This window comes from Mirounga angustirostris, unplaced genomic scaffold, assembly GCF_029215605.1.
Source record: "Mirounga angustirostris isolate CCGP_5_RB_7025 unplaced genomic scaffold, mMirAng1.0.hap1 SCAF_12, whole genome shotgun sequence".
Taxonomy (NCBI): domain Eukaryota; kingdom Metazoa; phylum Chordata; class Mammalia; order Carnivora; family Phocidae; genus Mirounga; species Mirounga angustirostris.
The window spans coordinates 16079039-16093708 of record NW_026991720.1 but is presented as its reverse complement, the minus strand read 5'-3'; the positions used below and the strand labels follow the sequence as shown (position 1 = coordinate 16093708).

Below are 14670 nucleotides of genomic sequence, written 5' to 3'. Positions count from 1 at the left end.
CACTGAAACTCACCTACAATGAAATAGATAACCTGAGTAGTCCTATAACTCCTAAAGAAATGGACTTATAGTTAAAAGGGGAAAAAAGAAACCTTGAGACCCAGATGATTTTTTGGCAAATTCTAACAAACATGTAGAAGACAAATAACTCCAATTCTTCCTAATTTTCCCAGATATCCTAATAAAGTACTTTAACAAATAAATCTACAACTAACAATTATACTCCATGGTGAAAAAATGGAATGATTTCTCCCTAATATTAGAAGCAAAGCAAGGATAGCCACTGTAACCACTTTTATTCAGCATCATACTATAAATCCTAGCTACTGCAATAAGGCAAAAGAAAAAAATAAAAGGCATATGGATTGGGAAGAAAGAATACCAATCCTACTCACGGTTCACAAGTGTGACTATTTAGAAAATCCCAAGGATGCAACCAAACTCCCAGAACTAAAATTGACTTCAGTAAGGCCAAAGGATACAAGGTCAACACATGAAAATTCATTGTAGTTTTATATACCAGCAACCAAAATTGAAAACCAACACATATCTAACAGAGGCTCATATCTAACAAGATATGTACAAGACCTGTATGTTGAAAACTACAAAACAATGATGCACAAAATAAATAAATGGAGAGACAATGCAGTATTCATGGATTGGAAGTCTCATAATAGTAAAGATGTCTACATTCCCCAAGTTGATCTATAGATTCAACACAATTCCAAAGTTCTAGTAGAATTTTTGGAGGTATGGCAAGCTTATTTTAAAATTTATGTGGAAAGGTAAAGGAACTTGAATAGCCAACACAATTTTTTTTTTTTAGCCAACACAATTTTTAAAATAAAGAATAAAGTGAAAAAATAACACAACTAGATTTTAAGATTTAACATAAAAGTACAATAACCAAAAGAACATGGCATTGACAAAGACAAATACACAGATCAATGGAACAGAATAGAGAGTGTAGAAATCGATACTTATCCATCCATATATATCCACAAACCCCCATATATACTTCCAATTGATTTTTGATACATCTGTAAAGGCAATTCAATGGAAAAAATAGTCTTTTTAACAAATGGTGCTGGAACTATTGAACTTCTAATACAAACAAAACAAAACATTAACCTAAACCTCACATCTTATACAAAAATTAACTCAAATCATAGAACGGAATGCAAAATGTAAAACTCTATGCAAAGGAACAAATATTTATGACCTGAGATTAAACCAAAAGTTCTTGAATATAACACCAAAAACACATATATAGAAAAATTTGATAATCTGGACTTTGTAAAGAGAATGAGAAGACAAGATATATACTGGGGAAAAACATTGGCAAACACATCTCTAACAAAGGACTTGGATCCAGAATATATGAGATACTCTCAAAACTCAACAGGAAGAAGCAAACAGCCCAATTTAAAAATAGGCAGAAGACTTGGGCAGATGCTTCATCAAGTAGTATATAATAGATGGCAAATAATGAAAAGACACTCATTAGAATGATTCAACGATTAAAATTTTAAAGTGCTGGCAATACCTAGTGCTGGCAGGGATGTAGAGCAAATGGAACTCTCTCTCATACACTGTTAGTAGAAATGCAAAATTTGCACTCTAGAAAATGGTTTGTCAATTTCTTATGAAGTTAAACATACACTTACCATATGACCCAGGAATTCCCTTTCTAGGTGTTTAACCTAGAGAAATAAAAATTTATATTTACACAAAACTTGTTCATCAATGTTGATAGCAGCTCTATTCATAACTGCCTAAAACTGAAAATGACCCAGATGCCCTTCAACAAGTAAATGGGTAAATAAATTGAAGCATCCATACAATAGAATACTACTCAGCAATAAAAAGGAACATGTGATTGATGTAGGCAACAACTCTGATAAATCTCAAAGACGCTATGTTGAAAGAAGTCAGTTGGAAAGAGTTACATATTGTATGATTCCATTTATGTGGCAATCTCAAAAATACAAAACTATAGCAATTGGTGGTTGCCAGAGGTTGGGATGGGAGATGCAGAGGTTAGGCAGCTTTCTGGGGTGGTAGAACAGTTCCGTATCCTGATTAGGGTGCTGGTTATATGAATCTACACCTATTTTAAGACTCCCAACTGCATACCAAGAAAGTCAATTATTGTATGTTAATTTTAAATACTAAAAAAATTAAAACAAATGTAATAAATATTTAAACAGTCATTCACATGGAAATACAACCAGAATCTATACTTGGATGCTTATCACATGGCACTGTGACTGTATTGTAAGCAACAGAATAGGTCTATCCCTGGCATGTCCATTTCTCTAGGACATTATAAAGCTAGAAACCTTAGCTTTATAATCTCTGTATCTCCAGGATCTCACAGAACCCCTGGGATTTAAAGAAGGCACTCAATATTTTTTCAAAGATGAAAAACTGACTAAATTAGGTATAAATGGTTTACATTATTTCATTTGGTGGAGAACAGGCACAAATTGGAATTTAATAAGCAGTTAGTGAAGGATAAAAGTTCTAGAAAGGTATTTTACAATTTTATACCTTTGTTATTTTTGGCATTAGCTGAACAGGAGCTGGTAGTTGGAACATTTAGCATGAATATTCATGATTTTATCAAATTTATAATATTCATGAATTTATAAAATTCAGTGTGCATAGGTGCCCTTCAGCGAGGACTTTACTATGAAGTCACTTAATTATAAAGATTTTTTAATTGAAGTATTGCTCCAATAATTCATTAAGCTACATGCACAAGATTTGTGGTGAAATATTCTATTTGTTTAGTTTTGTTCTATTGGATAAAGCACTAGTTTTCAATAAAACTCAGGATTTGTATGTGGTCATATATGATCAAAAATAAAATTTCAGAATTCTTTGTATAAAGATGAAATTTCCCATGTGCACAGACACTAGTACTATGTTGTGATTCCTAAGAGTCCATACATTCGCTGCTACTGCCATGACCTTCTCCGAACCAAAAAAAAAAAAAAAAAAGTTTTTAGAAAGCTAGAGAGAAAGAAAGACCATGCAAGTTGCTTTGGGAAATGAACATTTACTACAGGAACAGGAGAAAGAGAGGCTTCTCCCCAGAAGAGATCATCTACAGAAGAATTTTTCTGAGCAGAAAATGGCTGACCAAGAGTCAAAAAAAAAAAAATCAGACAAGCTGAGTCCAAGATACTGGGGTCCTGACTTTCATGAGGACCAAAGCAACATTAATGTGATTATTAAACATTGCTGAAAATAGCAAATAGCATGAGAGGGGGTCAAAACTCTCAACCACTGCTATAATATGTAAAGACACTGCTTGTTCTCGGGTTTTTCTACAGGCTCCTTGACAGTGTTTTATCTTTTTTTTTAAATAGTCTAATTTAGGGGCGTCTGGGTGGCTCAGTCGGTTAAGCGTCTGCCTTTGGCTCAGGTCATGATCCCAGGGTCCTGGGATGGAGCCCCGCATCAGACTCCCTGCTCCATGGGAAGCCTGCTTCTCCCTCTCCCTCTGCCTCTCCTACTGCTTGTGCTCTCTCGCTCTCAAATAAATAAAATCTTCAAAAAATAAATAATTTAAAAATTAAAATAAAATACTCTAATAAGTTTTGTTACATAAATATTTCAGAGATCTATAAATATAAAATCTATAATATGTAATATTTAATATACCCTATATAGATATAAAATATTTTAGATCAACTTTCAAGTATTAAAGTGGCCACACCTAGGTGTTCTGCCTGTTACACCTTATCACAACAGTGACAGTTTACCGTGCTGTAGTATGCACACCTGGAACCAATAAAGAAGAGCCTCGTTTAAATTATACAACTAAAACTGTGATAGAAATGAGACAAACTCCACATGCATCTCTATTGTTGGTATTCTCGATTCTTTGAACTCTATCAATATAGCCTCTGAAAATCACTGAAAGCCATTCCTTGGGCTCCAATTTATTGAATAGGCCTTTTGTAGAATGTAGGATATACCCCCAGAATAACCTCCAAATTGAAAATTAAATGTTATTTTCCCATTGATTTTCTGGCCACTCCATTTTAAGGTCCATGCGCAGCTCTCTATTGCGCACAAAATGGTGGACATAGAGCAAGTACAAAGTAATGTTTTTGAAAAATGAATGAATAAATGTGTATCTCTAAGACTAGGACTGAAAGTAGGATTATATGATTGAACTTCAGGAATCATTTTGGCATATTCCTAGATGACAGACATTGTACAATTCAATAAGACATGTATCTTTCATTCCTTCATCCTGCCAACCAATGACTCCGTTTGGTTTCAGAATACTTTTTGTTAAGATCTGTGATCAGGGCTGGGGACACAAAAATTCCATAAGAAGATATGGTCATTGGGTGCCTGGGTGGCTCAGTTGGTTAAGCAGCTGCCTTCAGCTCAGGACATGATCCTGGAGTCCCAGGATTGAGTCCCACATCGGGCTCCCTGCTCGGCGGGGAGTCTGCTTCTCCCTCTGACCCTCCCCCCTCTTGTGCTCTCTCTTTCATTGTCTCTCTCTCTCAAATAAATAAATAAAATCTTTAAAAAAAAAAAAGAAGATATGGTCATTAATCTCAAGTAGCCTAAGTCTAATGCACAACACACACACACAGAGCTAATGTAATTAATACCAGACTATTAAACCTTGAGAACTATAATAAGTGTATCAATAGTGAACTCCAGTGAGAACATAACTAATACAACAAGAATCAACAAAGAATTCCTTGAAAAGCCAATGATTCAACTAGGGCTTAAGAGATACATAGGTTCCTCATAGGTGAAAGGTGGCAGAATGTATATTGTGAAAGGTGTGAACTTTGAAGCCAAGCCATCTGAGTTTGCCTCCCAGTCTACCACTTGTTAGCTGTGTGACCTTGAGCAAGTTACTGAACCGCTTTGTGCATCAGATTCCCCACAAGACCACGGCTGGAGATAACAGCACATGTGCTATAGGGCTGTTGGGGGAGTCATTAGTTAAGCAGTTCATGTCAAGCACCTGAACCAGTACCTGAACCAGAACAAAAGCTAAGTATCTGTAAGAGGAAGAAAGGGCAAGACAGAGACCACAACTTTTTTATGTAAAAGAAGTCCCAAAGTGCTAAAACAATTTTTTTCACCAGAAAAAAATAAAAGCATAAATACATTAAGTACAAATTATTAACTACGGATGAAGCATGTTTTGCTGATTCAGAGATAGTTTTTGGTCATTCATCTTTCATTACAACCATGGATTCTCCACCCAAATAATGCCCGGATGCATGTGCATGCACTCAAAACTCCACACATAATTTTAGGGGTCCGTTCACAAAGCAAGGGCAACAGGCACCCTCCTTCGACCTCATCCCTGAGTTACACATAATGGAATGGTCTATGGCTATTACAAACGTTCCATAAGAACCAATGCTTAGTATGGAGTTTTATACAACCCCATGCGATCATGGGCCTTAAAGTAACGCACCAAAAACCTACACCTAAACCCTTAGAGGACTGAAACAAATAGAACACAAAGAACTGGACAGCTCCATCTCAAATGACAGAGGGGCAAAGAAGGCAGTTAGGGTTGGCGGGTCCTTGTCTGAGAAGCAGACCTGTGAGAGAAAAGGAGGCAGGTAGTCTAACCCGAGGAAGACAGGAGGGTGCTAGACAAAATGGAGAAACGGACCGGCTTTGTACTCACGTGGTGAAGGAGCCCGGGGGAGCAGACACTCTCCGCAGGTCAGCAGCTGCCACCTGATGGATGCTAGAGGCAGCAGGGAATGAGCAGCGAAGACAGTCAGCACAACAGCGTGGACAGACAGGGAACAAGCCAGGAGAGAGAAAGAGAGACACACAAAATTTAAACAGAAATTAAATGAGCGCGTCACCAAACAGTGAATGAAAAGAAAAGGAAAATCCAGCCAGCCACGGACATAATCCAAAAAGCCAGTGACAGCAATGAAGCCAACAGGACACATGGCGAGGCCTGGCTCTAAGGCAAGCTGGGGACCGCCCGCAGGGCAGTGGGGGTGTGGGTAGATGCGGTGGGAGCGGGACACCGGGCAGGGCTGCAGGTGGGTGGGAGCATCCTCATGTTCCTCCCTTGCTCTAGGGACATCCAAGGAGAGGATGCATGCATGTACACACACACACACACACACACACACACACTAGAGAGGAGTAGGCTGGCATAGTAAACTCATCTTTGAGGAAAGTGAAGGTAACTTTAATCCTTTAACATAGTCCTCTTGATTCCAGAGCTCTGTAGGAAATTTGTGTCAAAAGACAGCCATCTTGAAAAGCGTGGCTCAACAAAACCTGTAATGACTGCAGGTAATACCAAGAAAGCCTAGAGTCATCACAGTGATGCTGCAATTTCACTCATACTCCTGGTGGAAAAGGGAAGCCATAGACTTCACCCTTTTCTCTCTTCTTTTATAATGGAAAGGACTGGGGCACCTGGGTGGCTCAGTCGTTAAGTGTCTGCCTTCGGCTCAGGTCATGATCCCAGGGTCCTGGGATCGAGCCCTGCATCGGGCTCCCTGCTCCGCGGGAAGCCTGCTTCTCTGTCTCCCGTTCCCTCTCTCACTGTCTCTCTCTGTCAAATAAATAAATAAAGTCTTTAAAAAAAAAAAAAAGAAACTTCAGTAGCTATTAGAAAAGATGAAACATAAAATTTAAGAAACTAAATCCAAAATGTGTTGTCACACTTACAGAATTATTCTCTCCACTCTCTCAGAGGATCTGAAGAGCTTCGCTGTAACTGTAGTAAGCACAGCGCCCCCATCCCTCTTTTCTGCTGGGTATGTAAGTTCTCACATAAAGTCACCCATGAATCAACTCCTTGTTTTCCTCAAAGGACTATCAATTCCAGGATGATGGAATCCAATCAATCGAGTTGCCCAATTCAAAGTTTACCAACTAGAAATCTTGCCCCTAAATAATATGATTGCCTTTCACAGTGTAGTCTTAATTACCAGTGAGCTCAGGATTTCAGCTAGCTTAAGATCTCCCTAAGCACCTGAGAAATTTTAAATTTCTGATCTCTTTCAAAGGTGTCTTTTGAATAGTATCATCAAATTTATGTGGGTACCATGTTATTAGTACATGAATATGAACCTAGACAAATCTCTTCTATTACTTTATGGGGGGATGATATTTATTGTAGCTCTTATTTTGAATAGATTCATAAGCCATGATAAAATGAGATATGCTCCTGTCCCAGCGGGGTGGGGGTCTACTGAACACAGTAAGTCTAGCCCTTCAGTTTCTATATAGTAATAGCAAATGGGATTATAGACCAAGAAATATATTTTTTTGGAAATAATTTTCTTTTTTTGGTATAAATGAAGATGTAGTGGCATCATGAAGGCCTACTAGTTAACCATTTCTCATGGGATTTCCCCCACCTATCCAATCCATGTGAACCAGATCTTAAAATTTTTAAGTATGTACCTTCCATTTATTCACATAAAGTGTTACCAAGACATTATCTCCATTACTTTTATATTCATGGATTTTAGATCTATGTTATTTTAGATGCAGTCTCAGAGCAATGTTAACAGATACAGGATTATCGATCTGATCTATGTGCAAGCCACTTATTCAACACATAATCATGTCTTAGACATACTGGTAGGCACTGAGGACCCTAAGAGGAAAACTCTAAGCTGGGAGGAGAGACAAGTAAACCAAGAATTATATTATTCTTGATAAATGGTGTGATGAACATAACCTAAAACACTAACAGGAGTATCTAATGTCTAGAAGTAGATCAAAAAGGATTCTTAGAGAAAATGATATTTCAATGGGGTCTTAAACTTGAGCAAGAGTTAATCGACAAAAATGAAGGAAGGAAGGCGTGCAAAAAGAGCAAAAGAAGTGCAAAAGAACAAGGATGCACGAGGCAGGCCAGTGCTCCAGACGAGCAATGATCTTTGGAGCGCAGGAAGAGGACGATGATGGCAATGATCAAAAAGCTCTGCAAAGCTAAGGAATATGAGTTTAACTTTTCTAGAAAGATCCTTCTAATTAGTCTACTGGAAAAAGCATTATGTGATGAGCAGTGACACAGGAAGCAAGGAATCATGAGCATAATTTAGTGATGCTGTGGTGAAGTAACTTAGATGGCCTTTGGACACAGGCTGTATTACTAGCAGAGGGGATAGGTGGTGTGAGTTAAAGACACGGGGAATAGGGGCACCTGGGTGGCTCAGATGGTTGAGCGTCTGACTCTTGGGTTCAGCTCAGGCCATCATCTCTGGGCCATGGGATCAAGCCACATGTCAGGCCCAGCACTCAGCGGGGAGTTTGCTTGAAGATTCTCTCCCTCTGCCCCTTCCCCCCTCTCTCTTTCTGAAATAAATAAATAAATCTTTACCAAAAAGAAGACATGGGAAATAAATAGAAGGAGCAGGTGACTGCAAGGACTCCATGGCAGGGACGTGGTGAATGGGTAGATGGTTCCATGTAGACAAATGTGGATGAGGAGGGCTCACTGACTGATAAGCAGAGAAAGCAAAGGGAGCAGAGTTAACAAGCCCATTTTCAGCCTGCAGTCTGAGGTTGCTAGGGGGTATCCAGGTAAAGATGTCAGCTGAGATATCCGGATATGAGTCTCTGGCTTTTAGAAGGAACGCTGGGATAGAAGACACAAATGTGAAATTTATTCCCTTATCAGTCATAGATGAAATCTCACGTACAGATGTGATCTCCCAGAGAAAGGCAAACCTGTGAGGAACACCACCGCTCAAGTGGAAAAGGAAGCCAGTTGTTTAGGGAACCACAGTACTTGATTCTCAAATATTCACAGTTAACTCCCTCCCTCCACCCCCCAATCCTCATCACACACAGAGGTTTCTAAATGAATTCTCCAGACATTTTAAACCAGTTCTCTTTCTTCTGAAAGAAGATGGGCAAATGGAACAGAAGTAACAGATAGTTGCAGAAAACAAGGACTGCTAAGAGAGAGAGAGAGAATGAAGGAGGAAAACAGGAAGGAAGGAAGGAAATAAAGAAATATCTTTCGATTATCTCTCTGCCTTGGCTGCAAAATGAACTTGGCCCAACCGTGGCTGAAACAGAAAAGCCTAGAGGACTTAGAAGGTTGAAGAAAACTTGTGGAAAGGTCTTAATGGCCAGGCAACCCTCAAACTAGAAACTCCACCTGGAAATCCAGTGGAAGAAGTCAGATTTCAAAACAAGGATTTCTAGTAAAAGAGAAAGAAGAACTCTAATTGCAGAGGGTGAAAAAGAGCAGTCAGGGAGAGCAATTGAGGTGTAATGAGCACACGTGACAAGATAAGTGGGTGTTTGGTTTTCCTCTGAAAATATGCTATCTGTATTGATTTCCTAAAAAATATAGTGTTTTGATAGTTATTCATCATCAGTAGTAATAAATATCTTTGCTAAGTTTTACAAGTGTCCTTTTGGGAACTGAAAAGCACATTATTGTCCTTCAGAGGTTTCCTGAGGCCAGAGGCTGTTTAGGTGGACGCACCACTGCCCCCTGGTGGGAAGGAACTATTTTTGAGTTGAGGCTGTTTTCTCGAGCACCCTGCAGCTAAATCTATGCCATCGCATCATCTATCTGCCATATGTAGTCTAAGTACGAAAAGAAAACAACTATTTGTATTGGTTTTTGTATGTGAAGAAGGCCCAAATGAATTCTCAAGAATACAGTTGCCGACAATGAATCATGGAACACTACATCAAAAACTAATGATGTAATGTATGGTGATTAACATAACAATAAAAAATTAAAAAAAAAAAAAGAATACAGTTGCCAAGCAGATACAAACTCTTTCTCACTTCAAGGGCAAGAGCTGTTTGAAACTAAGCACCTGGAAACAATTTCGTGTCTGGTAAGGTTATTAAATATAGCATCACCAGGCAGGAGGACGGGAGGTCTTTGCCTGCAGATATTAAGAACTTCTAGTTTTATTATAGCTTCTTAATGATCCACAAGTGACCCCAAACAACCTCAGCTACCATACTATCTCCAAGGTAGCTTTTCATTTAGTTCAGAGCTTTCTCCCCAACCACTGGTTCATGGATTAACACTAACATTTCTAGAGAGCATATGGTCAACCATATACTGTTGTTGACATCCTACCTTTTTAACATATAAACTTGCCAGCTGTATATTTAGCCTAATAGAAGCTAGAGGCAAGGAGAAAAGAAAACCATTGGGAATGAGCCAGGAGTTTCACTAGCTGCAAAATGTAAACAAAATAAGGAATACAACTGAACAAGCTGCCTGGATAATGATCTGGGGAAAGTGCTGAGTGACTCTGATGTCCAGAGAGACTCTAGGAAAGGAGGAAGCAGAGGAGAGAGGACCTCTCACGCCAGCTTCAGACTTAGAAGTGGATGCCAAAAATGCAAACACTTTAAGAGCCCTGTCTAATGCTATTCCTCAACATATGCCATCTCAGAAAGAGAGGTGAAGTTAGGTTCTGGCAGCGAGCTACGGCACCTCTGTCACTGGTTTATTCTAGGCACTTCTGTCGATTGTCACAGTGACTCCAAAAATACGTGGCAAAGCATGCCCTGCTTCACAGGCACCGCAGGAAGCCAGCCATTCAGGACATATCAGTAACCATGCACCACAGGCCACAAACAGGAGTAGCACCTTGGAGGGTCCCTCGCTGTGACAGAATAATGACCCGAGGCTGAGCCCAGAAATGGCCCTATCTTGAGTTAGACCAGGCATTTGGGCATTATATATAGAAGATACTCAAAAAGAGGCCCCAAATCCCCATTCTTCTCCATCCCTTTCTCCAACCCCGGACAGACATCTCCATTAAAAAAATTAGATGAAGGGGTGCTACAAAGAATATACACTCTGAATATCTAGTTATTATCTCCTTATCTCAAATCAGTTCATCAAAACACCTAAGAAAAGAAAGGATCCAAGAGGGATACATCTTATTTAGATATTCAGTAGTGAGCTAGGTTGTATCTAGACAATAGGATGCCACTCAGAATGGCAAAATTGAGTTGAAGCACCAGGGTCCATGGGACCCCAATATGGGGGCATCAGGAAAGTGATAACTCACTAACAGGCAGAAGGGGATGCAACGTGGAGAGAGGTGAGCTCCGAACATCCAGCTCTGCCAACCTCCTGCTATTGGGGAAACCAACACTCTCCAAGTGACCTGGGTAAAAAGGAGGCCAATAGCATGCCGTCTTAAAACAAAACAGAACATATTTATCTTGATGCATTTTATGACCCTAGAATCACTCTTAATGATTTTCTGTTGTTTCCAATAAATATAGACCAAAGTGGTCAATGAAGAAGAGTTATCTATCTCGTATACAATACAGTAGTTATTTCTAAAAGAAGAGTGTGGTTACTGTGTAATAAACATGAAAAAAAGGACGTCAGAGAGACCAAGGAACTCCTGTTTCTTGGACTTTGTTCCTTTCTTAACACAGTAAGGCCCCTAGACCATGCACATGCTTGGTGTTCTCTTCATGGTCTTTGTGTTCACAAAGGTAGGCAAGGGGCAGACTCACTCATTGAGTAAAGGCATGGATGTTCTCCTCTTGCTCTTCTGTACCATGTTGGCTTGATTCCTCAAGGAGATCCGAATCATAGCTGGGGCCAACCTACAGGGCTCCCCATCCACTTGCATGGGGATGGATTTGTAAGTGAGCAGCATGACCTCCCGACACTGGTGTAGCCTTTCCCCGTGGCCCCCAACTTGCAGGGCAGCCTGTGAATTCAAGAGTCCAAAGGAAGCTGGAAGTTAGTTCTTAAGAGTCAGGAAAGCTAGAACCCCCAAGTGCACTCTGAATAACCCAAAGGCCATTGATAAACATAGTGAAACTTGCTAGCCAGGAGTAGAATGGGAAACCTTGGGTAAATCACCTTAACAAAAATAAATTAAAATTTCTCAACTTTTGATGAGCTTGACCAAAAATTCTCGATAGCTAATTTTCAGTGTTACGTATTTTCAGTCTTAATTTAATCAGATTACTTTAATACAGAAGTTGTTTTCTGTGCGATTTATTCCCATTGAATAACCAATATAAGGAGAAAAAAAGACTATAAAAGATATAAAGCACAGTTTAAGGCAGCTTTTGTACTAATTTAAATATAAATATTATAATACATATTATTTAAATATAAATACATAATATAGTTACACAACATAGATATGTATATATAACATACATCTTATGTACATACATGCTATAATATGTAACTATATATTATATATTAAATATATTCATATTTAAATTGGAGCCCACCCTTGGTTAATTTTCAAACTTGGGCAGGTTTTTCCTTTTTACCAAAAACCTCCTCAAGCTACTTCTAATCTGTATAAGATCAATGAAATGCAAAATAATATTAATTACTCAATTACAAACATTATGAAAAGTAAAGCAAAGGATCAAAATCAAACACAGAGCTCAATTCACCACGGTGGCCACAAAATGGAAAAGTCAATCTAAAATGAAAAGCTCGGACGAACCATGAGAGACGATGGACTCTGAAAAACAAACTGAGGGTTCTAGAGGGGAGGGGGGTGGGAGGATGGGTTAGCCTGGTGGTGGGTATTGAGGAGGGCACATTCTGCATGGAGCACTGGGTGTTATGCACAAACAATGAATCATGGAACACTTCATCTAAAACTAATGATGTAATGTATGGGGATTAACATAAGAATAAAAAAATAAATAAAATGTCACTACAAAAAAATTAATTAATTAATTAATTAAATAAATAAAATGAAAAGCCCGTTGTTAAGGACAACAAATTAACATAACTTTACTGCATTAGTTAAAAAATATATTTATATGCCCACATATATATTTATATATGTTAAATTATACACTATATATTTTTATGTTGTGTATGTTATTACACATTTAGTATCATTTACCTTTTAGGGATGAATGGAAATCATACATGTTTGGTTATAAAAGAGTACACAAATTCTACAACTTGATGAGTGTCTTTATATACATATGTGAATCACCATCCAGATCAAGCTTTGGATAATTTATAGTTTTCCACGTGCTCCTTCCCAATCTTTTCATACTCCTCCCACAAACCAGTTAGCAGCCAATACTCTCACTCCTATCACCATAGATTCAATTTGTTTGAACTTGAACTTCATACAAACCATAGTAGATGACTCTTTTGTGTCTGACATCTTTTGTTCATCATTATTTTTAAGTACTATATAGCAAAATATATTTATTTGCTCTTCTGCTGGTAAACATTTGGTTGTTTCCAGTTTGTAGCTACTCTTGATGTAAACTTTCTTATAAATATCTCTTGGTAGATACTCTCTTGGGTACATACAATGAGAAGAATTGCTATGCCATTAAGCTGAGATTATAATTAACTTGAATAGATACTGCTAAATAATTTTTCAGTAAGGTTATATTATGTATTTTGAGTTATTAATTAGCTTATAATAAATATAAAAAAAGGAGTCAAATTGTAACTTGCTCAAAATCTAAAAGATTAAAACATACTATCAACCTGTTTCCATATGTCTCGTTTCCATGAATGAGGAATAAACTTTGTTAACCGATATTTGTGAAGTCAACCTCGCCTTATTTGGTTGCCAGATATTTATATTTATCTGAGGCGTTGAATTTCTTTTTTTGTACTTGCATTAATTTGAACAAAAGAAACTTGATTATCTATAAATGCAAAGAGAAAAGAAACACAAAGGGACAAAAAGGACAGAAAGAAAACAGAATAATAACTGAGAAGAACTACTTATTGAACACCTGTAATGTTAAAAGCATTCCGTTGTGTGCTTTACATACAATTTTATTCAGTTAGTTGGAAGAACAAGAAAGCAGAGGAGAATGCAGTGAGAATTTACTAAAATTCTTTTTGGCCTACTCCCCGATCCTTTGTTATTCAGCTGAAAGTTTTTCTTGGCTGTACTCAAATGATCCACTTAAATCAATTAGATTAGAGCCACCATCTCATGTCCAGAACTTTTCTAATATATTTCCCTTGCCTGCAAGTTCTTCTCAGCTGAGAACTCTATCCCTTCATCCACTGTTCTGGAAATACCACTTCTTCTTCTCCCCCTCAGCCACCTTTGACTAGGCCCAATCACAAATAAAAATGCAGAACCTGCCAGGCAAGAACTTCTTCCTTGGAGTTTAACAGAACTGAAAACTGTTTTAAATACTTTCCAACCCCTTGGTATGAGAAGGTATACACGGTACTGTAGAGCACTTTTAAGTCATCTTCCCAGCCTCAAAAATACAGCAACAGCAATACCACAAACATGTAAACAGCTGTCCCATTGGCATTTCAAAATCAATCCAAGATCACTGCGCAGGCACAAGAGGAATTACGGTAAATAGCTTTTCAGGGTAAAGACAGTTCTATTATTGCTAGCATAGCCACAGTATTTTTGGAACAAGTTAGAGTAAAGGTAATTTTTAAAATGCTCATTAGAAATACTTATTTTTCATCACTCAGGGTGGTCTAGGCTTAACCACAAATAACCCCGTGATTTGCTAGAAGGAATCATTTACTGGTAATAATATGGTGATTTATTAGTGACAGAGATTCAATTATCTGTTCAATCTAGGATCTATTACTCTTGTGAAAATTTCAAATATTGCCTTTCTGATAGCATGGGCCCCGATAGAAAAACAAAGACATCCCCTGAACTAAGTACTGCCATTTACTGC

At 38.2% G+C, this 14670-nt stretch overlaps 1 protein-coding gene across 1 annotated transcript in view; it reads right to left on the bottom strand.

Moving 5' to 3' along the window:
* The window catches only part of DGKI (diacylglycerol kinase iota), a 356177-nt gene that overhangs the window by 127128 nt on the left and 214379 nt on the right, over window positions 1-14670 (bottom strand). The window contains exon 20 of the mRNA XM_064574919.1: window positions 11509-11708. Within this exon, the coding sequence (XP_064430989.1) occupies window positions 11509-11708 (200 nt within the window). The remainder of the gene's footprint in view (window positions 1-11508; window positions 11709-14670) is intronic.